At 60.5% G+C, this 23442-nt stretch overlaps 4 protein-coding genes across 5 annotated transcripts; 2 read left to right on the forward strand and 2 right to left on the reverse strand.

Annotated features, from left to right (window-relative positions):
• The first annotated feature begins 379 nt into the window (after window positions 1–379).
• Window positions 380–6097, forward strand: HMBS (hydroxymethylbilane synthase). Of its 2 annotated transcripts, none has more exons than XM_014055827.2 (14): window positions 380–499; window positions 833–886; window positions 2087–2159; window positions 2308–2357; window positions 2515–2570; window positions 2807–2884; window positions 3113–3190; window positions 3449–3524; window positions 3956–4069; window positions 4173–4211; window positions 4463–4582; window positions 5102–5155; window positions 5370–5456; window positions 5655–6097. In XM_014055827.2, exons 1-14 carry the CDS (start codon window positions 452–454, stop codon window positions 5823–5825), a joined length of 1098 nt encoding a protein of 365 aa, XP_013911302.2. In that variant the 5' UTR covers window positions 380–451; the 3' UTR covers window positions 5826–6097. The 2 variants fall into 2 exon arrangements, with proteins under 2 accessions (XP_013911302.2, XP_013911303.2); XM_014055828.2 differs by lacking the exon at window positions 380–499 and adding an exon at window positions 577–683.
• Window positions 6098–6347: 250 nt separating this feature from the next.
• H2AX (H2A.X variant histone) lies at window positions 6348–6972 on the reverse strand. Its single transcript, XM_014055825.2, has one exon. It carries the CDS (start codon window positions 6939–6941, stop codon window positions 6510–6512), a length of 432 nt encoding a protein of 143 aa, XP_013911300.2. The 5' UTR covers window positions 6942–6972; the 3' UTR covers window positions 6348–6509.
• A 1804-nt stretch (window positions 6973–8776) lies between these two features.
• Window positions 8777–12519, reverse strand: DPAGT1 (dolichyl-phosphate N-acetylglucosaminephosphotransferase 1). Its single transcript, XM_014055823.2, has 10 exons — window positions 12399–12519; window positions 11741–11919; window positions 11534–11654; window positions 11223–11436; window positions 10938–11084; window positions 10761–10845; window positions 10293–10481; window positions 9847–9934; window positions 9576–9731; window positions 8777–9310 (listed from the first exon to the last, which is right to left on the reverse strand). Exons 2-10 carry the CDS (start codon window positions 11893–11895, stop codon window positions 9245–9247), a joined length of 1221 nt encoding a protein of 406 aa, XP_013911298.2. The 5' UTR covers window positions 11896–11919; window positions 12399–12519; the 3' UTR covers window positions 8777–9244.
• Window positions 12520–12552: 33 nt separating this feature from the next.
• C2CD2L (C2CD2 like) lies at window positions 12553–22317 on the forward strand. Its single transcript, XM_014055809.2, has 14 exons — window positions 12553–13051; window positions 15227–15322; window positions 16645–16764; window positions 16944–17054; window positions 17397–17513; window positions 17689–17803; window positions 17900–18014; window positions 18361–18425; window positions 18601–18728; window positions 19182–19344; window positions 19600–19701; window positions 20225–20358; window positions 20505–20778; window positions 20957–22317. The coding sequence occupies exons 1-14, from the start codon at window positions 12716–12718 to the stop codon at window positions 21184–21186; spliced, it is 2106 nt and encodes a 701-aa protein (XP_013911284.2). The 5' UTR covers window positions 12553–12715; the 3' UTR covers window positions 21187–22317.
• The last annotated feature ends 1125 nt before the right edge of the window (window positions 22318–23442 follow it).

Raw genomic sequence — 23442 nt, forward strand, 5'->3', positions numbered from 1 at the left:
TCCCCTCCCTGCCCTCGGCTGCGCCACGAATCTCCCTTCCCGCCTTTCCCCCGCTTCCGTTCCCCTCGGCCTTCGCGACGGCTTCTCACGGATCGCTTCCCAAAGGGCAAGAGCCTCACGGGACGCGCCCGTTGAAGGGAGGCCAGCCACCGTCATTCGGGGCCCACGCCGGCCGGGTTAAGCCCCGCGGCCCCTGGGAGGGTCCGGGTGTCTCCGGGCAGGGGCGACCCGCTCAGTCTCGGCCATAGGGGCCGCTGGAGGCCTCCACCCGGGCCCCGCCGGCCACGGAGCCCGAGCGGAGCCCCCGCCGCTGCGCCTGCGAGGCCCCTGTGGAAGGCCCCCGGGGGGGGGGGGACACGCACCGGAAGGGGCGGCCCCGGAAGTGGCCGTCCGGCGAGGTGACCCCGGTCGCGGCTCTCGTTCCGCCGGGCACCGCCGCTCCTTCGCCGGCATGAGCGGCCCGCCGCCGCCTCCTCCTCCTCCTCCTCCTCCTCCCCCGGTGAGCGCAGCCCTCCGCCCGGCCCCGCCTCGCTCCTCCGCGTGGCCCCCTTTCCCCGCGCCGCCGCCTCCCCCCTTATCGCGGCTGGCAGAGGTGGGCGGCCCCGGCAGGCGGGTCTGGCAGGGCAGCAGCCGCCCGGCCTCTGCCTGACAAGCGCTGGAGCCCGCCGGAGATGGCCGCGGAGGTGAGGGGCTGGCGGGGCTCCGCGGGCTTTTCCTCCCGGGGAGGCTGCCAGGCGGCATCTGCCCCGGGCCCCGGCACGCGCCGCCTCCTCCTCCTGCCGCCGCTGCCCGCCGGCCTGGCTTTGCGTCTAATGGGGGAAATTCTTTGCAGAATGAAGAGGCCTGGAAGGAGCAGACGGTCCGCGTGGGCACCCGCAAGAGCCAGGTGAGGGTTCCAGCGGGGAAGCCTTCCGACTGCGCTGCGCCTTCGTGGGCTGCCTTTCCCCCCGGTCCTTTGCGCCCCACCTCAACCTGCGCGGAGCCCCCCGGCTGTTGATTGCAAGTCGGGCAGTATTAAAGCTGAGGGGAAGGGATTCCGCTTGACGCGTCCTTCGTGGCCTTTGATGCAGTCTGGAGAGGGTCCCTTTTCCTCCCTTCCCGAAGACCCTGAGGGTGGGGGGTGATGGTGGCCCTGCTGTTCCCCAAGAAGAGCAAGCGCTGCCTCTGGAGCCTTTGGCCCCCTGGAAATGAGGGGTGGGGGGAGGGCTGCCGTGGGCCAAGCCAATGCCAGGTAGGGCCCCTAAGCACAACAGGGGCAACTCTTGCGCCCACCGCAACTTCTTCTACCGTAGTTTCTGGCCCTCTAGCAGGGACGATGTCACCTATTTGAGTAATGAAACCTCTGCAAGAAAACAACCAAACCCAGAGACCCCCAAGGACCCCCCCTCATTTCAAACATGGGATACAAATATTCTCCTTTATCGATACAAAGCCGCTAAGGCATCCTTGACTCTGATTGGCTGGCAGGGGTTAATTAAGGCTTTGGCAGTTGGACCATCCCGAGTAGCTTGAGCAAGCCTTGCTCTCTTTTCTTTAGCGTAGGAAGGAGCACAAGCTTTTTGGCTCAAGGCTGGGGTGAAAAGCCAGCAAGGGTTAGGAAACTTGTGCAGTGTAACAGTAACAGGATAGCAGCATCTCCAGCCACAGAAATCTGGCATGGCTGCCAAGACGGAGGCGTTGAAGGATCCACCCAAAGAGCCAGGATTGGGAAAGGCTGATAACGCCTTGCCCTTGTAACCTAGAGCTAATCTCCACCTGCCAGTTTCTGACTGGGGAGGCCAGTGAGGAGGAGCCTAGCAGAGAGGAAGGGCTGGGTGGATGGAGGAAGGGGGAACAGCTCCCTCCCCACTCCAAGGCGCGGCACTGCCCTTCCTCTTGCCCACCAGCACAGCCAGAGTCTGCCCCCTTCAGTCTCCTCTTTTCGGGGTGGATTGTCCTCTTGCCTGGGCTCTTTCTATGAGCAGCAGAAAACTTGCGCTCTGCTGATTGTGTCTCCTCCGTCACGGCAGGCAGGCAGGCAGGCAAGTGTTGTGTTTCTGATCTGCTGGGGTCCCTTTCTGAATGCCTGCCTTTCTCAACATTGCAGCTGGCTCGTATCCAGACTGACAGTGTGGTGGAGATGCTCAAGGTGCACCACCCTCATCTCCGTTTCAAGATAGGTGAGCATGAGGGAAAGGGATCTAGAAGACAGAGAGGGTCTGCTCTTAGGGTCAGGTGGAGGCAGTCCAAGCAGGTCTTATTAGGAGCAAGATGGGGGGAGGAGGAGGGGGGCATGTTTACCCTCCAATTTTTCTTTTTCTCTAATAGTTGCCATGTCAACCACCGGAGACAGGATTCTGGACACAGCCTTATCCAAGGTTTGTTCCTCTGCTTATGTGATTTCCTGCCCCCTCTGACTCCAGACACAGCCAGGGCTGTCCGGCAGGGCTTCGTGACAATAGAGCCCTGGGGGTTTGGGGCAGAGAGACCCTGCAAGACCGGAAGGGTTCCCATCCTGTTTCTCTTCCCCAACAGATTGGAGAGAAAAGCCTTTTTACCAAAGAGCTGGAAAATGCATTGGAAAGAGATGAGTAAGTTCTCTTCTGAAGGTTTGTGGAACATTGGAGGGCCTGTTGAGATGGGCCCAGAGCCCAACTCTCCAGGACCACGGGAACAGGAATGGCCCAGAGTTTCATATGAGTCCCCTGGAAAAGGGCTGCACCCTACTTGTTGGCCAGGCGAGAAGCCAGCAGTCCAATGCCAGACTCATTGTGGCATGGTGCGGATTGCCCAGTGCTGGACTGGCATGTTTTCTTCTTTCTTTTAGGGTGGACTTGGTGGTTCACTCCCTGAAAGACCTGCCCACTTCCCTGCCACCAGGCTTCACAATTGGTGCCATCTGCAAGTGAGTTTGAGCTCTTCTCTTTTTCCTGCCTGGCAGAGCCAAGCGTTGGCCTTGCCCATCCGCCCGCCTTCCTTTTGCTTGTGAACCCAGCCAAAGCAGAGGTGCCCGAGGAGCCTTGCAGGAGCAAAGGGGGCCTTGAGCTTCTTTCTCTGCTTGGCCTGTGGCATCTTCTACCCCTTTGCCAATGGCTACTTGAGAGGTTTCTGAAACATTCTTCATCCTTTGCAGGAGAGAAAACCCACACGATGCCGTTGTCTTTCACCCCAAACATGCTGGCAAAACCCTCAGCAGCCTCCCTGAGAAGAGGTGAGGAGGGTTGGCTGGGGCAGGGGCAGGGGCTTGGCCTTGTCCCACCCTGGATTGCTCTCCTGCTTCTTGGGAAACAGAATGTAGTACAGGACCTTGGTCCTCTTCTAATCCAACTGCCTGCTCAAGCGGGAGACGGTGGTTCAGACTCTTCTTAAGCAGTTGCAGCTTGCAAGGGGAGGAGGGGAGACCTTGGGAGACCTTCATGGAGTCAGGGAGGGTTCTGAGTCGCTCATCCCCCTTTGGGTTTTCCTGCAGTGTAATTGGGACCAGCTCACTTCGCCGCGCAGCTCAGCTGAAAAGAAAATTCCCTCGGCTGCACTTCAGGGATATTGTATCCTTTCGTGATTCAGGAGGGCCCAAGTTCACCTTTATGCCTTTGATTTCTCTGACCACCCAAAATTGCAAAGCAACTCTGGCTGGATTACAGTTGGGCAGAAGTCTAAAACTGCCTAAACAGCTGCTGGAACAAGACAGGCCTCGCTTTGCTCCTTGCTCCGGCCTCTCTTGTGTCTCCAAGTGACTCACAAGACCCCTAACTGCACCAGTGAGACGCTGCCCAGCTCATAACAAAATTCAGTCTGAGCCACTCAGCTTATCCTGAAGGGCTTGAGATAGCAGCCGGTTCTTTCTCCTCTTGGCAAGGCAGGTCCTTCCTTTCTTTTCCTGGCCTGAGGCTGGCTCCCCAGGGGGGCTGGGGGTGCCTCAGAGGCTTAGAATGATCAGAGCTCCGAAGCCTCTTGGTTTTGCTTAGCCTTCCCACAGAGGGGCAACCTGAACACTCGCCTGAAGAAGCTGGACGAGAAGGAGGATTTCAGCGCCCTGGTGCTGGCAGCAGCTGGGCTCAAGCGCATGGGCTGGGGGAGCCGCATTGGCCAGGTGAGGGTCAGGGGATTGGCATAGCCCCAGGCTGTCCCAGTAGAGGGCTGCTTAGAACTCCCTTTTAAAAAGTAGTCTGTTGCTGACCCTCGTTTCCCTCTAGATTCTGAGCCCCGTGGACTGCTTGTATGCGGTTGGGCAGGTGAGTGGTAGGACCTCCTTTCCGCCTGGCCTTTTGCTCCTCCCGGGTTTCCTTTTGTCAGCGGAGCCCCACATCTCTCCACTCTGGCCTCTGGGGAACCTCCGACCCTAACCTCTAGACCTTGGATGTCTAGTATTCTGGGCCTTTCTGCCCCTTCTCCCTCCCTCCACCACCCCCACCCCCACTCGGATGCCTGGCATGACTGTGCCTCCGCCAAAGGTACATTTCTTCACTGCCCTGTCCCCCTCCAGGGCGCCTTGGCTGTTGAGGTGCGGGCCAAAGACCAGGAGATCATAGAGATGGTCTCAGTTTTGCATGACGAGGAGACCGTTCTGCGCTGCATCACTGAGCGAGCCTTCATGAAGCACTTGGTAGGCAGGGGTGGGTTCCTGCCAGTTCTAACCTCTTCTGTAGAAGAGGTTCCCCAAATCTACCCTGCCGTTTAGAACCGGTTCCAGCTCCCTCCCCCTCGCCCATCTGCACATCATCGAGATGAAGAGCGAGAGGAGGAATTCTGGGAGTTGAAGTCCACAAGTCTTAAAGCTGTCAAGTTTGAACACCCCTGGGTTTTTTTTTCTGTAAAGGGTTAGGGGTGCAAGGGTCTTGTAACTTCACAGCTTTAAGACTTGTGTGCTTCAAATGCCAGAGTTCCTGAGCCAACATTTTGGTTGCTAAGCAAGAGCGTTGTTAAGTGAGTTTCACCACATTTTACAAGTTGGCCATGCCCACCCAGTCACATGGCTGGCAAGCCACTCCCACAAAGCAGGCCACACCTACAGAAGAGGTTCTAAAAAATTTTGAAACCCACCAGTTGGTAGGTCTCTCAGGCTGAGGCTGGTGGGGCCTCTGAAGCATGGCCCAGGCCTTCAAACCGATGCTTTCCTCCACAGGAAGGAGGCTGCAGTGTGCCAGTGGCCGTGAGCACCCTGCTGAAGGATGGCCAGGTAAAGGCAACTGGCTGCTCCCCCTCCTGCTTCCTGGCTTCCTCTGAAAGGCAGACACCAACAGAGGGCAGGGGCCTGGGGGGGGGGGAGTTTAGAGAGAGCACCTTTTTTTAAAAGAACTAAAATGGGGGGGGGAGGGAGGGCTGCCCACAAATGCATTTCTCTCCCTTCTGCTTGCTGATCAGTCTCAACATCCCTCTTCTCTCTTCTCCAGCTGTATTTGACTGGAGCAGTCTACAGCCTTGATGGTTCTGAGAGCTTACAAGAGACCATGCAAAGAAATGTGAATTTTTCCCTGGAGGTAAAAGCAGCCTTGATTGCGCATAGAACTCTTTCAGGCTGGCCGTGTGGGATAGCAGCACACTTTACTGCAGGGAGCCAATCTGGGCATGTTCTGGGGGTGCTTCCCTATTGTTAGCCGTCAGTTCAACCGGCATGCCACGGCCCTGAAACTCTCCCTAGGCTGAAACATTTCCCACGGGCTGTCCTTCCTTTTCAGAATGAAGATGGCCCGGATGATAACCTCCAACATGTTGGCATCACAGCAAGGAATGTACCCCGTCTTGCTCAGGAGGCAGCCGAGAGGCTGGGGCAGGAGGTGGCCGATCTGCTGCTGAGCAAAGGGGCCAAAGAGATTCTCAGCGTGGCAAGGCAGCTCAGCAGTGCGTGATGGGCACCACCTCCTGGGAGAGCTATGATGCCGGCCAGTTGTCCGTCCCTCCTGGAGGAGAGGGGAGCAAGGGAAGGGCTGCCACTGCACTGCCGGGGGAGCAGGTGAACTCCAGTTGGTGCAAAGGTGCCAGCAGATTCTGGGCAAGAATCGCCAATCTGCACAGCCGCCAAGAACTCGCCGGTCGGCCCAGGCAGGGCTGTAAAGTGGGACTCTGCTGGGGACTCGGGAACAATTATGGCTAAAACCGATTAAAGAGCTGGAACACGCGACTGCCCCGAGTCTGCCGCTTCTTCCGCCGAACCCTCCCAGGCTGCAGCCCACCGCGTTCTTTGCCCGCCAAAGAGCAGCCCCGAAAAGGCCCGTTTCCGAAGGAGGCAGGGAAACGGCCGGCCAGGGGGCTACCTCGCCGCCCCTCCCCCTCCGCGGGGCAATGCGGCCGGCCTGGAGATTACCCCCCTCGACCCCCCCTCCCCGCCTAGCTTGGCGCGCGCAGGGACCACAAACGGGCGGACGAGCGCGCGCTTTTAACGTCCTTTTATTGGGTGCAGCCCCGCCATGGAGAGGAGCGCGGGCCGCCCCTTCCCGCCGCCCAGCCCCGAGTCCAAGCACGTGGCGCCGCACGGGGTCCACTACTCCAGCTCCGCAGCCTCGGCTCGCTCTTCGCCTTCGCCGCCGCCGCGCCTAGTACTCCTGCGAGGCCTGGAGGGCGCCCTTCTTCCGTCCGGCCGCTCCGCCACCCTGAGCCGCGGCCTTCCGGGGCAGGAGCGCGGCGGGGATGTTGGGCAGGACGCCGCCCTGCGCGATGGTGACGCGGCCCAGGAGGCGGCTGAGCTCCTCGTCGTTGCGCACCGCCAGCTGGACGTGCCGCGGGACGATGCGGGTCTTGCGGTTGTCGCGCGCCGCGTTGCCCGCCAGCTCCAGGATCTCGGCCGTCAGGTACTCCAGCACCGCCGCCAGGTAGACGGGGGCTCCGGCGCCCACCCGCTCCGCGTAGCGTCCGCGCCGCAGCAGCCGATGCACGCGGCCCACCGGGAACTGCAGGCCGGCGCGCGAAGAGCGCGACTTCGCCTTGCTCCGCGTCTTCCTGCCGCCCACCTTGCCTCGACCAGACATGGCCGGCGCCCAAGAAGTGATCAGCCGGCGACCCCGGGAGGGCGCTTTTATATGGCCCGCGCTTCTCACGGCGGCCCGCCCACCGCGGCCGCCCATTGGACTCCGCGGCCCGCGGTTCTGCTCATTGGCTGGCGCCGGGGCCACTGAGCGGGCCGCGCGCGCGATTCAAAGGTTGGCGAAGTCCTCCCCGAAAAAGTCTCCTCCCCCAGGAGCGATGCGTGTGAAATCACGGAACACAGAATCCTAGGAGCGGAAGGGACCTCCGAGGTCTTCTGATCCAATCCCCTGCTCAAGGCAGGAGATCTCGTACCATCCCTGTCAAATGGTTGCCCAGTCTATTTCTGAAAACCTCCAGGGACGGAGCACCCACCACTTCCAGAGGCAAGCTAATCAAGGGATTATTCTGTCAGAAAACTGCTCCTTAGTTCTAGGAAAGATCTCTCTTTAACAAGCTCCCACCCGTTACTTCTTGTCTTGGTATCTGGTGCTTTGGAGAATAAGTCAATCCCCTCATCTGCAATGGCTCCTCAAGTTCTGGAAGACAGTTATCATCCCCCCCCCCCCCATCCTCCTGTCCTATCAGTTAGACATACACAGCAGCTCCCTCCACTGTTCACACAATTCAGTCTCCGGCCCCTCTTCATCCTTCCTTCTTGCACTCTTCCCTGCACTCTTCCTAGGGCCTCATCATCTTTTTTTTCTATCATGGCGGCCAGAACTGGATGTGCAATTCCTAGTCTTATCGGTGGGGTACAAAGCTGTACTGTCACTTCTTGTAATCTTTGTGCTGTCCCTCTGTTGATGCAGCCCACAACTGCATCGGCCTTTTTGGCAGATGGCTGGCTCAGACTTCTGGGGGTCCACTAGGATGCCTAGATCTCTGACCCCTAGACCTGCTGAGACAGGTACGTCCTTTAGTCACTGTCAGAAAAGGTTTGTCTGGCATGATCTGTTTTTAAGAAACTTATGTTGGCTTCTAGTAATCACCTTGTTTGTTTCTAGGTGTTCACAAATCGCCCGCTTGATTATCTTTTCCAGGGTTTTCCATGTATTGACATTGAACTGATTGTCCTATAATTTTCTGGATTCACTTCCCCCTTTTTATAGATTTCCCCCTTTTCCAGTCCTCTGGTAGTTTCCCTGTGCTACAAGACATTTGAAAGATTACGTTCTGTGGCTCTGAAATTACATCTGCTCACTCCTTCAGAACTCTGGGATGCAAACCATCAGGCCAAGTTGATCCGTACTCCTCCAGGTTGGATAGGTATTCTCCTACTAATTCCTTTCTTATTTCAACCTATTCTATCGGCCTCAGTGCTGCTTTTGGTAGGTTATTCCTCCTTTTACATAAAAACAGAAGCAAAGAAGGAATTCTGCTTTCTCCCTGCTCCCTCTTACCTTCTCCTCTCCAGCTTAAGGTAAAGCTCAAGGTTCCCCTCACACATATGTTGTAGTCATCTCTGTTTCAAAGCCGAAGAGCCAGCACTATCCAAAGACTTCTCTGATCATGTGGCCGGCATGACTAAATGCACGGAACGCTGTTACCTTCCCACCAAAGGTGGTCCCTATTTTTCTACTTGCATTTTTTAACGTGCTTTCGAACTGCTAGGTTGGCAGAAGCCGGGACAAGTAATGGGAGCTCACTCCGTTACACTAGGGATTCGAACTGCCGACCTTTCTGATCGACAAGCTCAGCTTCTTAGCCACTGAGCCACTGTGTCCCTGTCCAGCTTACCCTCTGCCTATTCCTATACCCTGTGCTCAAAATTCCCCATCTCCACTCCACCCCTCTACAGCAACCCAACACATAAATGCTTCGGGAACCAAACAGGATGTACAAAAACACAGTACAAATTTATACCCAGCAAAGTTTGTGGGAAGGATGGTCGTACAGCAGTTCCAAACAGGCTTCAGAGCAACATCTCAAACACACAAAGTTCTTTTCAGCACAAAGTGAAGAAACCAAAATCAGATCCTCCCCCGGAGAAGAGGGCAAGGAGGGCATTTACGAAGCTAAGGGTCCCCTGCTTCACCTGTTGCTACAGGCCTTGACTCCGTTGGATTCCCTCCCAAGGATGCAAGAGGCCCGTGGGCAACTTGAGTTCACCAGAGGGGATAATGTTGCTTCCGAGCTGCATCCAGAAGAGGCCGACAGCCGGACTCTGGCTGGTCTGATCCTCCCGGTGGAGGCAGCAGCATCCCAGCTTCTGACGGGAGCTGAGAGGCGCCCTGGGAAGGGCTGCATTCAGGTTTTTTTCAGATGGAATGGATAACAGGGACGGAGGAGGATCAAACAGGTCAGCTCAGACGTCATAAAACAGCCGCACAAGCTGGTACCGGATACCAAAAGCTACCAAGCTACCAGCAACCTCGAGAGAGAGAAAGGAGAGGAGGGACGATAGTGCAAATACGCAGCCCCTCATGACCCATCGCACGGAGGCTTTGCTCCCCGGACCATAACGGCTGGCCGTTATGCAAAGTACATCCTGCTTTGCAGTCTCACGTAACATACCAAGGCAACAGTGTGTGTACTATGGAAACTGCAACTGCTTAATCTTCCCCTAAGCAGGTTTTGTTATCTCCAAGGGAGCATCACTGAAGCTGCCCCCCCCCTCCCCCAATTGTGCTCCTTACCTGGATTAGCAGCAGCAGAACCGTCAGTTTTTGTTCAGGGGTTGGTCCTATCAGCTTCAGCACAAAGTTAATGAGGGTCATGTTGCTGCATTCTGTGAATTCTCCATCCTTGTCTGTTCCCTGACGCACATTCACCAGGCAGAGTTTCTCAGCTACCTGGGGAGGAATAGCCATCCCCTCTCAGGTAAAGCTGCATCAGCACGAGGCAGAGCCAAGGCGCTCTCGGAAGATTGCTGCCCAAGCCGACCTTCCTGCTTCGGTTAACAGTTACCTTAAGGGTATACGCTCCCCACGGAGAGAGGTTCTTTGCTTTGAATCTCGAGTAGCTCATCTCTAGCTTCCCCGTCTCTGCGTTGAATCTGAAGGCAGAGACGGAGGCAGTCAGAAGGGAAATGGGGAGGTAGCCGAGGCCAGGATGAGCAGAAGCCTGGTTGCAGTAGGGACTGCAGACGAGACCCGATCAAACCCTTCTGCCCCAAGAAAAGGAATAGCTCTGAGTGAAAGCCAGGAGATCCTTTGTGAAGTTTGGGTTGACAAGTCCCACTGAGGAGGACAGTTCAGGAGCGTGAAGGATAGGATAAGACAGGGAAGGGAAAAGGAGAGGAAGGGAAGGGAAATATAGGTCTCAGCAAATGGGATTTACAACCCCGATCTTTGTCAAGGACCACCAATTCCTTTCCCTTCCTTGGCTTCCCCACTGGTCGCAGCCCTTCTCACCTGGGCAGCCGATGGCGGGGGCACGGGATGATGTGGAAAAGCTGAGGCAGCGAGTAGAGGAAGTTGGCCACTTGCGGGATGAAGAAGAGAAGCATCGTCTTGCTGAAGTGCCCAAGGATGCCCACCACGGCGAAGGTCATGCCGGCAAAGTAGCAGAAGGTGTCTCCCACAAACACACGGGAAGGGTACCTGCAGTCAGCCAGGAGGAGAAGCAGACGGGGCAGCCCAGTAAGCATTCCCCCCCACAGAAGGCAGAAGGCAGGAAGCCTTGTGCATAACAAAGAGAAGGCGCTTTAAAAGGCACATTCGTTTCCTCCGTCTCTTCCTTCTCAGGAAAGAAAGTTCCAAAGTGCCCCGAGGGTGGGAGTTGTGGGACCCCTCCAGACCCCCACAATTTGTCCCGTAAGGAGTGTGGATCCTGCCGTGAGGAAAGGCTTTGCCTTCAAAAAGGATGTGTGTCTCGCTTACCAGTTGTGGTACAGCAGCCCCAGCGTAGTAAAGAAAAAGGGAATCATGAAGTAGAGGGAGAAGACGTGGTCATCCTTGCAATCCCCTGTGAGAAGGAAAGCAAGGAGCAGCCAGGTTAGGCGACTGGCAGGGCCCGACCGGCCCTCGTAAAGAGCGGGCTAAATCATGCGCACCCACCCGTTAACTCCGCAATATTGAAAGCGATGATGGAGGCAGAAATCACCAGAGACTGCCCGGCTTCCAGGCCGTTAATCCCAGCCAGAATGTTGATTGCGTTGGTGCAGAAGACGGCCAGCATGCCCATGTACACGTAGTAGAGTATCCCTGCAGGAAAAGCACGGGGCAAGCAGACCCCCTCTGACCCTCCGCCAACTGGCACCAGGGCTGCCCCCCCCCAGCTGGCCATCCTGGCAGCCGCACTCCCAGCCGGGGTGGGGGGGGTGGGTGGGTGTGTGGACTCACCTAGGTCGAGGTAGACGCCCAGCAGCACCCGGAAGGGCTTGGGCACCACGATGGTGGTGTTCCCGAAGTTGGTGAAGTAGACCATCAGCAGGGGCAGGGAGGCGGCGGTGGGCAGCAGCAGCTTGTGCCGCCAGCGCAGGTTGAGCACGTCGTCGGCGAAACCAAGGAAAATCATGCAGCAGATGGCCAGCAGGGCGCCCACCAGCGCCACCAGCTGCAAGGAAGCGGGCGGAGAGCCGTCAATGCCACCGCCGCCGCCCGCGGGGTCCCCCCCCGCCCGCAGACCTTCCCCGGCGCCCGGCCCGGCTGACCTCGTGGTGCGGGAAGGCCTGGCAGCGCTCCCCGGCGAAGCAGCTCAGGAAGGGCACCGGGATGAAGCAGAAGAGGATGATCAGGAAGACGGCGCCGCTGATCACGCCCTGCGACTCGGGGCTGCGGGAGAGAGAGAGAGAGCGCGCCCGGTCAGCCTCCTCGGACCCCCCTCCCGCCCCCTCCCCTGCCCTCCCCCCCGCACTCACACGGGCTGCCTGGAGCGCTTGTTCAGGTCGGCCCCGCACAGCCGCGCCGCCAGGAAGTGCTCGCGGAAGGCGGGGATCAGGCGCAGCGTGGCCCAGCAGCCCAGCGCCGAGCCGCCCAGGTTGATCAGCAGCGGCACCACCGGCAGCTTCCCCATCGCGCCGCCGCCGCCGCCGCCGCCCTGCGGGGACGAGAGAGCCCGGCCGGTCAGCGCGGCTTCCGCCCGGAGTCCCCGCCCGCCTTCGCCTTGCCCTGGCTGCAAATGGCGGACCGCTCGGCCCTCACGTGACAGCTGCCCGCTGCCCCACGTCACCCGGCTGGCTGGCTGGCTCGCTCGCGGGCGGGGTCATTTAAAGGGACCGCAGCGACGTTTGGCGCAGCGGGGCGCAACTGGCCACCTCTGCCGCTGGGGAAAGCCTTGCCCCGAAAGAGCGGGCCCGCAGCCGCCGCCCCAAGCGCCTCCGCCGGCCCGGGCTGGGCTCCAAGGGGGCGGGAGGCGCCGGTGAGGCTCTGCGACCCCCCTCCGCCCTGCCCGCCTGGGGAGCCGCCGCAGCGCCGCAGCCTCTCGGGGGACGGAGCGGCGGGGGAATCGCTGCGGCGAGCGGGGCGTCTCTCCCGGACCTCCGGCGCCCTCCCCGCCTCGAGGGCCGCCACGCTCACCTGGTCGATCGGAGGGGGCGCTGCGGGCCCTTCGGCGTCCCTGTGGCAGGTGCCAGGCGAGCCGCGTCCGTCCTGCGCCTGGGAGGCGGCGTCGGGCTTAGCCCTGCCCAGCCCTCCGCCCGCCCGGCCCCTCTGAGCGCCGCGGCGCCCCGCCCAGCTGGGCCGTGACAGGAGGCGGAAGAGCCCGGCTGCCATGTAGCTCCGCGCCGGCTCCGGGAAGGAGGAGGAGGAGGAGGAGGAGGCGAGCCCGCTGCCCCCGCTGGCTTCGGACGCCTGGCCATGCATCCCGCGGCCGGCCCGTGAGCGGCGGGCGCGCCATGGAAGAAGAAGAAGCGGCGGCGGCGGGCTGGGGCTGGGCGGCGCTGGTGCTGCTCTTCGCCGCCTCGCTGCTCACCGTCTCGGCCTGGCTGCTGCAGCTGGGCCGGAGCCTATGGCGGGGGCGCGGACGGGCGGCAGGAGCCCCGCGCAGCCAGGCGGCCCCCGCCCCCGCCGGCCTCTGGGCGGCCGTGCTGCGCCTGGGCTCGGGCCGCGGGAGCTGTGCGGCGTCCGGGGCCCGCGGCTTGCTCGCCTCGCTCTTCGCCTTCCGCGCCTTCCGCGAGAACTGGCAGCGAGCCTGGCTGCGCGCCCTCAACGACCAGGCCCGCCAGCACGGGGTAAGCCGGGCGCCGAGCCGCCCTCCGACCGACCGACCGGCGGGAGGGGAGTCAGGGGAGAAAGAAGCGGAGCGGCCGGCTCTTTCCTTGCCCGCAGCAGCCTCCGGCCCGAAGCCTGGCTTTCCCCGCGGAGCGATGTGGGGCTGCGCTCGCCGGAAAGGCGCTGGTGGAGCCTCTTGGCCGGCTTCTGCGGGCTGATGCTCGGAGCGGGCGGGCGGCCTGCCGGTTCCTGGCCGCCTGCCGAGCTCGGCTCTTTCCCCCCGTCAAGGAAGGCGAGATTGAGCGGCTCCCCTGGAGAGAGCGCCTGGTTGACGGGCGTTCGGGGGCTGGGCAGGAGTTCCTGGGCATCTTAACATGGGGAGCAGGGGGGCAACGGGGCCGCAGAGCCCACCTGGTGGGACGGGGAGCCTCTGCCGCAAGACTCCTGCCTGCCTGTCCGGGCTCTGAATTGCCCCCTTGCTCTCCGGGGAAGCGTCCTCGGGAGGCCTTGCCTGAAATGCCCCTCTGGACCGTTGCCTAAGTAAGACGCCCTGATTTGGACAAGGTGCAACTGCCTGAACCGCCTTTGCTGGATCAGCTCCAGCTTCTGGAGCTGCCCCCTGCAGGGCCTGCCGGGGTTGAGGCCAGTCTTGGGGCCGATTCCCTGCCGGGAAGGGAGATGCGGCAGGCAGGGCATGCAAAAGGCCAGGTTGCCCCTCCCTCCACTACAGACTGAAACGAGGCTGACGGGGATGAAGAGGGCTGCCTCCCCTCCCCCACTTCTCCTGCCCCTGGATGCTGCTGGGCTCACTTTCCCGATCTCTCTCCTGCCCCTCCCCCCACTTCACTCCCCCACGGCTGTTTTATCCCACTCTTCTTCTTACAAAAGAAAAGTGGGGCAGCATCACAGCCGCTCCCAATGAAGCTTGCCCCCTTCCCTCCTAAGACTAGCCCTCCGCTCCCCAGGGTCCTTCTGGCCGGCCCTCCTTTGCCCCGGAGGATCTGGAGTTTCCCCCACAGGCAGCCACAGAAGCCAAGACCTGGTGGACGGGGAGGGTGGGCAGAAGGCAGGGCGTCTTCTGCAGGGGAAGGGGATCCCTCTGGAAAGAACCCTGCGGAGAAACAGCGCCATCCCTGCAGGGCTGGGGAGGAAGACCTCAGTCCTGTGCGGGGTTCATGTGTGTGTCCCTGCCGGTGCTTTTGTGCTGCCCCCTTTCTTGGCCTTCCCTCAGCAAGAGTGGAGCAAGGAGGGGCTGCCCTCCAAGGGGGCTGGATTGTGCTCCGCTTGGAAAGGAGAAACGGCCAGAAGGCTTTTCAAGCGGAGCACAGTCCAGCCCCCTTGGGACCTGCACGCTGCTGCTGCTGCTGCTCCAGTTGAGCCGTTCCAATTGTGGAGCTAATTTCCCTGCACCGTTTGCATAGTAACAGGCGTCATGTTCTCCTGTTCTCTGCTTACGTTTCTAGTTCCTCGGTTATACATTCAGTCCAGAAATAGTTGGCCTGTTTGCTGAACTGCAGACCTGGGAGGGGGCTCCTTGTTCTGCATCTTAAGGACCACAGAGCTGGAAGGCCACTAGCCTCCCCTCCCCCTCCCAGGAAGGGTCCCAAAGACCCAAAGGCCAGGGAAGAAGAGGGCCCTTCCTGCAGCCCAGCCTGCCATGCTCATCGGAGGGGTGGCATGCCGGCGCCAGCTCCATGGCAACGTGGCCATTGCTTCACCTGCTGCATCCAACCCACGAGTGGGAGGTTGGGAGAGAGAGAGCGCTCTGGAGCAGGCTGTTCCCTCTGAATGATGCTGGGGGTGGGGGGAAGGGGGGAAATTTCCAGGGGTTCACGGCCATTGGAGGTGCCTCCTGTTCGTTTTGGATCTTTCTCTCCCTCCTGAACCAGCAGATCCAATGGGGTTGCTTGAGGGCCTCTCCTTGCCTGGGCTTCTCAGTGCTAGGACTTCACCAGGGGCTGACGTTCAGCTGAGAAAAGCCTTGTGCATCGCCTGCCTGGCTGCCCCTGCTTGGACTGGCAGTGGAGGCCCGGCGCCTCCCGCTACGGCTTGAGAAATCAGTCCGTGCCCAAGAAGGGGGCTCCTCTGGACTCCCGCTGGATGCTCTTGGCAAGTGGCACCTCGCCTGGCCTTGCAGAAGAGCCCGGACTGCCAACATGACCTCCCGCAGGCTAACTGGGCTTTCTCCTCTCCAGAGCTCGGTCCAGATCACGTTCGAGGAAAGCCCTCGGCAGTTGCCAGCCGTAACTATCAGCCACGTGGCCTGCACTGACCAGTCGGATCGCAGGATGGTGAGTTCTCACCAGAAGGACCGCCTTGGCCTACAAAGTGTGGCCCCCGGCTGAACCCAGCCCGTTTCCCCATCTCTCCCCACCCACCGCCCTTCAGGCTCCTTCCCAACTCAGAGAAGCCTCCCAGGAGCCTCCAGCGTAATGGGGGTGTGTGTGCTTAGACTCCGGGGGAGGGGGGGCTTCCACCCTTTGGGCAGGCACCTCCCTCCCCCTTTTCCCACTCAGACTCTGGCTGAGATGCCTCCATATGCCAGCAACTGTCTAAATATAGGCCAGGGTGGGTGTGGGCCCTGGGCTGGACTCCCCTCTGAAACTGCGGGAGAGTCCCCAGGAAGCCTTAGGAGGCGTCCCAAGGGAGAAGGGTGGCTCTCTGTCCCCAAAGGAGCCACCGGGTCAGTAGCAACTGCAGGGAACGTATCCGGGGGTCGCCAAAGCGTTGACAGGCGGCTAGGGAGGCTGACCTTGGCAGCTGCCCTCTGAGATCCCGTCAGCTGGCCTACAATCCGGCGGGTGAAGGGACAGAGGAGACGCACCGATCAGCAGGAAGGTGGGGAGCCCTGGAGCTGGACAGAAGTGGCCGGAGGGAGGGAGGGGATGCTCTTTGCAGGCACCAGATGTCGGCTGGGAGATGGAGGCTTAAATTGCCTGGGAGCTGAGCTCTGAAAATAAGGAGGACACAGTCCTGGGATGTCAGCTGATCGGATAAGTGCTTTCCTCTGGAAGTATTGCTGCCTCCTCCGTAACCCACGGGGGGGGGGCTCTCTCGAGGCCCACCTGAAAGGGGGTCAAGAGGCTCAGCCAGGGCTTGAAACCCCCAGTCTAGCCAAGAGCATCATGGGGCAGCAGAGAGGTGTGGATGTAGCTGCGTCTGACAGGAAGAGCAGCTCTGGACCTGGATTAAGACCGGGAGTTAATCCGCTCGATTAACTTGTTTCCCTCTAAGATTGCAGGGAGGCAACTGTCTCTCCTCCTGTTTTCTTGCTGAAAGTCGCCCCCCTCCCCTCCCCCAGCCAACTGCTATTCACCCAGGTTGAGGGGCATCTCTATTTCCCCCCAGCTCCAGGCGCCTTGTGGGGAGGCTGCAGGAGGGAAACAGGACAGGAACACTTGACAAAGCCATTTTTCTGGACCCCAATCAATGAGTTACCTTCAGTAGTTCTTTCTAAAAGTGCAAAGCTGACAGGGTGGCAGTTTCTGGGCTCCATTGTTGCTGCTCTGAGTGGAGATGGAGAAGGGGGAGGGGGAGGAAGCTGGGCTGCTGCTGCTCTGCCCTGGGGGGGGGGGCGTTGGGTGACTCCCCATCCCCTTCCTCTTCCACGCAGGTCTTGCACTGCCTCCTTTCAACTGACACGCTGCAGTTCCCCGTCTTGGTTGCCCAGCAGTCTCCGGCCGCCGTGTCCATGGACACCTATTGCGTCTCCCTGGCTGTGCAGCAGGCCCAGGTGAAGGAGGCAGGAGGAGGAGGAGGGGGCTGAGCAGGGGCAGGAAGGGGGGGGGGTTGCTGTGGTGCAAGGGGGCCTCCACATCCTTGCACTGCTGACAGCCGCTAGGGAGATGTGGGGGGCTGCATGTGATTCCGCCTGGCCATTTGCACTGACGTCCCCTTCCTCCTGTTGGCCAGCTGGAGATCTGCCTGGAGGAGGTGGAGGACGAGGGGCTGCTGGTCTCCTGGGCATTCAAAGACAGGCCTGACCTGAAGCTCTCCATCCCACCGAGACTCCAGCCGCACCGGGTAAGCAAAGGAGGGGCAGGTGACGAGGATGAAAGCCCCCCCACCCACCCCCGTGGCCCCTTCCCTCCCTCTCCTGGAGCTCTGCTTCGCTTCTGCCAAGAAGACCCGGGGGGGGGGGGGGGGCTTTTGCCGCCACTGCAAACACCTCGCCAAGCACGGAGCCTTTGGCCATCAGCCGTGCGCAGGGCTGCCTGGGGGGGGGGGGGGATGTGTGGCCCTCTGGCGTCGGCAGATGTGGCCGATCCGCGTAGCTCAGTGCGAAATAAAGAGGATTCCTGAGCGTCTCAGAAACTCCCCAGCGCACCTGCTGGCCTGGCATCATTGTCCTGGTGCCCCTTGCAGGAAAGCGATGGGAAGGCGGACTTGTCCATTATCAAGAATCTGATTGAAGACTCCATTATCAGCACCCAGCCTGCCATGATGGTGAACCTGAAGGCCTGCATTATGAATGCCAACACGGTGAGGGTGGAGGGCTGGAGGGAAAACCGAAGGGGGCCCCAGCTGGGCATTAAGAACCCACCGTCCCTGTCGGCCCGGGGGAGCTGACCTGCGGCCGGCCTCCTCTACCAGCTTTGGGTCAGCCCTTCCATCGCCTGCTGCCCTTCAACCCTTGCCCCCTGGCTCTGCCCCGCAGGAGACCAGCAGCAGGCCGTCCCTGGGCTCCCTCTCGGGCTCAGCACCTGCCCTGACGCCAAGGCTGCTTCTCCAGCACCTGCGCGCCCTGCACCTGACGCCCCGGGAGAGCCAAGGTACCCGGGCGCCCCAGGGGTTTTCAGGAGGAGGGGGGTCTGTGGGCGATCGGGTGGGCTGAGCTTCGGCTGCACCGCTCTTGGCTCCTCTTGCAGGAAACGGGCTGCTGTGCTGCGAGGTGGAGCTGGACAGCCCTCGGCAGCAGAAGAGAACGGCGCCCGTGCCGGCCGGTCCGGCCACTGAGGTGGAGTGGCCCGGCAAGCTGCTTCTGTAAGGAGCCCCGAGCTTCCCGTGTTTGGGTCACGGGGTGGGGTGGGGGCTGGGAAAAGTGGGGGGGGGGGAGTGCCACGGCCAGAGTCCTGGAATGGCAAAACCAGCGCTGGCTGGCTGCAGGGATGCCAGGCATATCACTGCCTACCCTGTGGGCGAGGCCAGAGGCCCCTGCTCCCCACTGGCGTGCCCGCAGGCAGTCTGCTCTTCAGACCCCTCCCTTCCCTTGGGGAGCTCTGCCCTCCAGCCGCTGGGCAGTGAGAAAGTGGCCCTGGTGCACGAAAGGAATTAGCCGGGCGAGGCTGAAGGCCTCTCTGCTTCCTCCCTCCCTTCCTGCCCCCAACAGGGAGCTTGGCCCCCGGAGCAAAGAGCTGGTGCTGAGGGTGTTGGAAGGCAGCCCTTCCGGAGAGGGTGAGTCCTCTGTGGGCAGCTGCAGGGGGGCAGGGGGGCAGGGGGCTGGGCTCGGCTCCTAAGCCAACGGCTGGAAGAGCAGAAAGGGGCCGGAAGTGTCTTCGGGGGGGGGGGGGGGCTGCGGAAGGAGCTGCTGTGGTCCTGTGGGCCTCACCTGCTTGCTTCCTCCTTGCAGATGTGCTTCTGGGATTTGTGGCTGTCCCCGTAGACCCCTCCTCCAAAGAGCCCCAGGGTCAGCAGCTCTACCTGCTGAGCCCAGGACCCGCCCGGGCTCTGCCCCCAGCAGCCGCCATTGCCGTGGAGGTGAGAGGCCAGAGTGGCCGGAGGCTGAGCTTCACGGTCGCCTCCCTTGCTTTACACGTCTCAACACCCCCCGCCCCCCCCCCCATTTCTCAGCTGTAAGCCAAACGCGCTGATTTTGAGCGCAGGCAGGGCTGGGGAAGTCCGAGCAACAGAGGAGGTGGGGAAACGTTGAGTCTGCACGGCTTATGAAAACTTCATGCCGCCTTCTTCAAGCCATAACCCCCCCCCCCCCAAGCCCCTTTCCTGGGCACAGGGGAGAACGATGCTCCCCCTCATGTCTCAAAGGTCTCCAGCCATGTGGAGCTGCCGGCAGCCACTGTGATTCAGCTGATCAGCTCCACAGCAGACAGTCCGGGATGTGGAATCCCCCCCGTGGGTCTTTGCGTGTGTGAGACAGAAAGGGGGTTTCTGATGAGGCGTTGCCTGTGCTTCTCTCCTGGGCTCTCTTGACAGCTGCTCCACCAGGACGTCCCAGAGCTCCAGGCTGCCTCCTCCCTGCGCACCAGCATCACCCCCACCAAGAAGGTCGAGATGGGCCGGACCATAATGCCCGATGGCACCATTGTCACCACCGTCACCACCATCCAGTCCAGGCCCAAACTGGACTGTAAGCTTGGTAAGATCTCCTCATTTCAACCAGCCAACTGGCTGGAGGGCACCCCCAATGGCCACCTTCGGCCTGAGCGATGAGGAGACAGCAGCCTTGGCATGGTGGGATTCCTCTTGAAGCAACTGCCCCCTCCTCCCGGCCGCAGCCGGGCATTGTCCTAGCGCAAAAGAGGAGCGGTGCGTTTCCGCAGCTGCTGCTGAAGGGAGATCTCCGCTGGATGCGATTGACGCTCTGCTGACCCTCCTTTCTCCTGCACTCCAGATTCCCCCTCCAGGTCTCCGTCCAAAGTGGAAGTGACAGAGAAGGTCACCACGATGCTCCCGGAGAACGGCTGTCCCAGCAGAGCCTCTCCCTGCAGCAGCCGTGAGTCACGGTGTTAGAAACCTTTAGGGAGACTGTGAGATGGACGGCGCTGGTGGGACGCTGCCCTTCCGGCCTTTCTGAAGAAGCAGGGGGCCACCTGTAATTTTTCACCCTCTTCCTTCTCTCCGGCCTCGGCTGAGGCTACACGGGGATGGGAGCCAGTCCCAAAGAGCAGAGCAGCTGGGTTCCTTCCAGATATTTGGTATTGCCCGAATGGGCAAAACAGCTGTGGATCACGGGAAGGAGTTCAAAATAACCGGAAGGCACCAGATTAACCTTGACGAAATGCTTCCAGTATTGGATAGGAGGAATTGCTCAGCACGCTTATTAAATCCACCCACCCTGAGTGGCTGAGTTCCCCCGGGGTCAGGCAGCAGGTTCTTGGTTTCCCCCGCCTTGCCGGCTGCCCTGAACACGCTTGAATCGAAGCAGAGGCCTCTCGGCCACTTGTGCAAAGCCAGGGGTTTGCCAGGGCCGCTCTGTGCAATTGGCACATTGGGGCCGCGTGTCTCTTCTCCCCCAGGAAGCAGCTGCGTCTCCAACGGCCTGGATCCCGTGGCCGAGACGGCCATTAGGCAGCTGACGGACCTGACCAACAAGCCTGCCAAGAAGACTCCGACCAAGCGCAGCACGCTGATCATCTCGGGGGTTTCCAAGGTAACCGGCAGCTTCTCCGGCTGAGAATTGAGGCCGCTTTGTTTACTTCCACTGATTCACTGGATCGGCCTTTCGTGCTGCTCTGGGAAGGGAGCCCCCCTGCCCCCCTCCCGCCTTTCAGCTCCTCTCTGTCCCGCCCTGTGCAGGTACCCATCGGCCAGGACGAAACGGCCCTCTCCCTGGGCTACGCGGGATCCATGCAGGAAGACTCCACCCTGGCCGGCCTCTCAGAATATGCCCCACTGAGCACCTGCGAAACCACGCAGCCGCTGGAAAGTTCACACTCGCCTCAGATGGCGAGCCAGGATCTGGACGAAACCACCCATTCCGACATCTCCGAGAGACCCTCAGTGGACGACGTGGAGTCGGAAACCGGCTCGACAGGCGCCCTGGAGACCCGGAGCCTGAAGGACCACAAAGGTGAGGGAGGAGGCCGGCTTTCTCCTGGGCAGGGACCCCCTGGTCCTCTTCGGGAGGGGCTCTCTGAGCCAGTCTGCAACAGGCATGGCGGGGGCTTGCCGCCCCGTGCCATGCAGGCCAGCAGTGTAGGTTCACAGAGGTCTCCTCCTCCTCCTCCTCCCTCCTCCTCCTGCTGCAGTGGGCTTCCTGCGAAGTGGCACCAAGCTCATTTTCCGGAGGAAGAACAAGCAGAAGGAGGCTGGGCTCAGCCAGTCGCACGATGACTTGCCCAACGCCAGCACCGCCTCCGCCCCCCCCAGGAAGAAATCCGGAAGCTTCTCTCGGCGTCTCATCAAGCGCTTCTCCTTCAAGGGCCGGGCAAAGAGCAAACCCAACGGGAGCAGCCCCCCGTCAGCGGAGAAGCCCTGAGGAGCCGCTGTGTCAGCCGTCTCCAGAAGCCCCCCCCCCCGACCGTCACCAGTGGTTGCTGTCTATGCACCGTGGCCCCCAACCCCCCCCCCCAATCCTCCTGTGCGAAGGAGCGAAGTCCTGCCCAGAGCCTCAGGACACGGACGCTTGGTGGCATCAGGAGTGTAACGGACACCTCGGAGCATCTGCTGAGCGCTCCTCTTTTAGCCTAGGTGGGGAGGGGGCAGCCCCCAGGGCAGCCCGAATCTGAAACCTCTGTGTGTGTGTGTGTGTGCATGTGAGACGCAGAATGATTTTATGGTGGCGCCTCCAACCACTGCCACTCTGCCTGCCAGGCTGTGTTGAACAGCAAGGGCAAGTAGCTCGTGGGTCCGTGGGAGGAGGGGGAGGAGGACAGGCAGGCCAGGCTCTTGGGCCCCGAAATGTGGCTCCCGAAGACCCTCCCTTTAGTGGCAGAGCCCTCAACCCAGCCTTGGCTGCTGCCAGGAGGGAGCAAGAGAGCTTCCAAGCAGAAGGCTGCCTCCTCAATCTCTTCCCTGTGAGCCTCGGGGGCATGGAGGTGCCTGGCTGAGTTCCCCGCTTTGCTGGGCACAGAAGGGATGGGGAGAAAGGAGGCGCCGTCTGCTGGACACAGCGCCGGAGGCTCCCCAAGAGGCAGAGACTGGACTGCACCGTCCTGATCAGGACCATTAGGATGTCCAGCTGGATGCCGCTCCTGACCCTGACTGGCAATGCACATGAATCGGGGGAGAGGGGGGGGACACTTGCTGAGGCTGGGCTGGCCCCTCCCTGCAGGTTCCTGGAAACAGACTGCGGGTGGGGCAACAAGGAAATCACTGTTTTGTAACCTAGAAGTCAGGTTTTGGGAGAAGTTTGGAAGAGGCTTTGCTGAAACTCCACGTTTCTAATTGGCAATGGAGGAGGGGGGTGTCATTTAATTGCAGGTGGGATGGCTCCCCTTTCCTTGGAGCAGGTTGAACCCTGCCTAAGCCCCCAACCCCCCACTGGGCTTCTCTTCTGGCTGCCTGGGTCTGTGGGGCAGGGCTCTCCCTCGGGGGAACAGGCTTTTGCCTGGAAAGAAATGCCCACAGATTTCCCCACAGAGGACTGCACCCTTCAGGAGGGGCAGGGGGCATTGTGAGGGGGGTGGGGCGGTGTCGGGGGGGGGGGTTGTCTGCCCGGGGAAGGAGGGAGGTGGGTCCAGCGGGCATATTGCTCCTGCTGGCCCTCCAGGCCTTCTCCCCTGGGGTGTCCTGGGAGCCCCGTGCACTGGGGGGCACTTCCTATGACTGTCCCTGTCCGCTCGGTTGGAGGGGGGAGAGGTGAAGAGTTCGATTTAGGCTGTTCAGTTGAGGTTGAAGTCATTGGTGCAGCTTCGCTGTGAGACCGGCTGTTCCACATTCCTCTCCTGACCCCCCCTGCTAGCTGCAACCCTGTGATTTGACTCAAGCCTGTCCGAACGTTGCAGATAACTTCTGTATTTGCCTACTTGCTACCTTTGCCCTCTTTGTCCACTCTTGGTGGAATTACTTGTAGATTTACCTTTGGAACCATTTGGATCAGGGGCGTCCCGGCTTTTTTTCCATTTCTAACAGGGGTGCAGATAAAAGAGTCAGCCCTGCATTCTGACTTCTGTGGAACCTGCTGCTTTGGTTTAGGAAGGAGAGGGAGGGTGCCTCCTCGCCTGGCACATCTGTCTCAGAGCTCGACCAGTGGGGTCCTTGGACTTAGCCCAGGGTGGCCGGACAAGTTGGCTTCCACCAGCTGCCCTTAGTGTCCTCGATGTCAAAGTTCAATGTCCTTCCTGGCTTCTCTTGAGCCTCTTGCTTGGGAAATGTTTGCCAGAGAAGGAAGGGGGCAGCCTGGAGCCTCGTCTTGTGGGAGGAAAAAGTTGAGTCAGTGCAATAAAAGTGATGGCCAGGAACCAATTTGTCATTTGCTTATCCGGCATAAGGGCGAATAAACAACGTGGGTCAAGGAAAGTGGACATTTATCACTTTATTTCTGATCAGAAGCAAAGGGGCTGCGAGGCATCCTGAGCAAGACTGGCATTCTATTTCCACACCTCAAGATACAGGAGTTCACAAAGACAATTCAACGATTGGTTGCAAACTCCTTACAATTATAGCACATGTGTAAGCAATGATGTTCAGTGTTGAATAACACAGGTACAAGTCGTGCTGTTCAGGTGCTCTTAGCGTGATGTGTATCACCAAGACCCCTGCTTGCCCCTCATCCTAAGCCGAAATGACCCTG

This window comes from Thamnophis sirtalis, unplaced genomic scaffold, assembly GCF_051295495.1.
Source record: "Thamnophis sirtalis isolate CommonGarterSnake01/CBP01778 unplaced genomic scaffold, rThaSir2_p1.2 scaffold_2, whole genome shotgun sequence".
In the NCBI taxonomy this organism is placed as follows: domain Eukaryota; kingdom Metazoa; phylum Chordata; class Lepidosauria; order Squamata; family Natricidae; genus Thamnophis; species Thamnophis sirtalis.

What these genes read in the sequence shown, in the direction of transcription:
- H2AX (XM_014055825.2), bottom strand. Translation starts at nt 6,941, where the DNA reads ATGTCTGGTCGAGGCAAGGTGGGCGGCAGGAAGACGCGGAGCAAGGCG.
- HMBS (XM_014055827.2), top strand. Translation starts at nt 452, where the DNA reads ATGAGCGGCCCGCCGCCGCCTCCTCCTCCTCCTCCTCCTCCTCCCCCG. An exon ending in TGGGCACCCGCAAGAGCCAG is followed by an intron (nt 887 to 2,086) that starts GTGAGGGTTCCA and finishes TCAACATTGCAG; the next exon opens with CTGGCTCGTATCCAGACTGA. An exon ending in ATGTGAATTTTTCCCTGGAG is followed by an intron (nt 5,457 to 5,654) that starts GTAAAAGCAGCC and finishes CTTCCTTTTCAG; the next exon opens with AATGAAGATGGCCCGGATGA.
- C2CD2L (XM_014055809.2), top strand. Translation starts at nt 12,716, where the DNA reads ATGGAAGAAGAAGAAGCGGCGGCGGCGGGCTGGGGCTGGGCGGCGCTG. An exon ending in AGGCAGCCCTTCCGGAGAGG is followed by an intron (nt 18,426 to 18,600) that starts GTGAGTCCTCTG and finishes TCCTCCTTGCAG; the next exon opens with ATGTGCTTCTGGGATTTGTG. An exon ending in TCATCTCGGGGGTTTCCAAG is followed by an intron (nt 20,359 to 20,504) that starts GTAACCGGCAGC and finishes CGCCCTGTGCAG; the next exon opens with GTACCCATCGGCCAGGACGA.
- DPAGT1 (XM_014055823.2), bottom strand. Translation starts at nt 11,895, where the DNA reads ATGGGGAAGCTGCCGGTGGTGCCGCTGCTGATCAACCTGGGCGGCTCG. An exon ending in AGGCCTTCCCGCACCACGAG is followed by an intron (nt 11,437 to 11,533) that starts GTCAGCCGGGCC and finishes GCTTCCTTGCAG; the next exon opens with CTGGTGGCGCTGGTGGGCGC. An exon ending in CCCCGCCATCGGCTGCCCAG is followed by an intron (nt 9,935 to 10,292) that starts GTGAGAAGGGCT and finishes CTCTGCCTTCAG; the next exon opens with ATTCAACGCAGAGACGGGGA.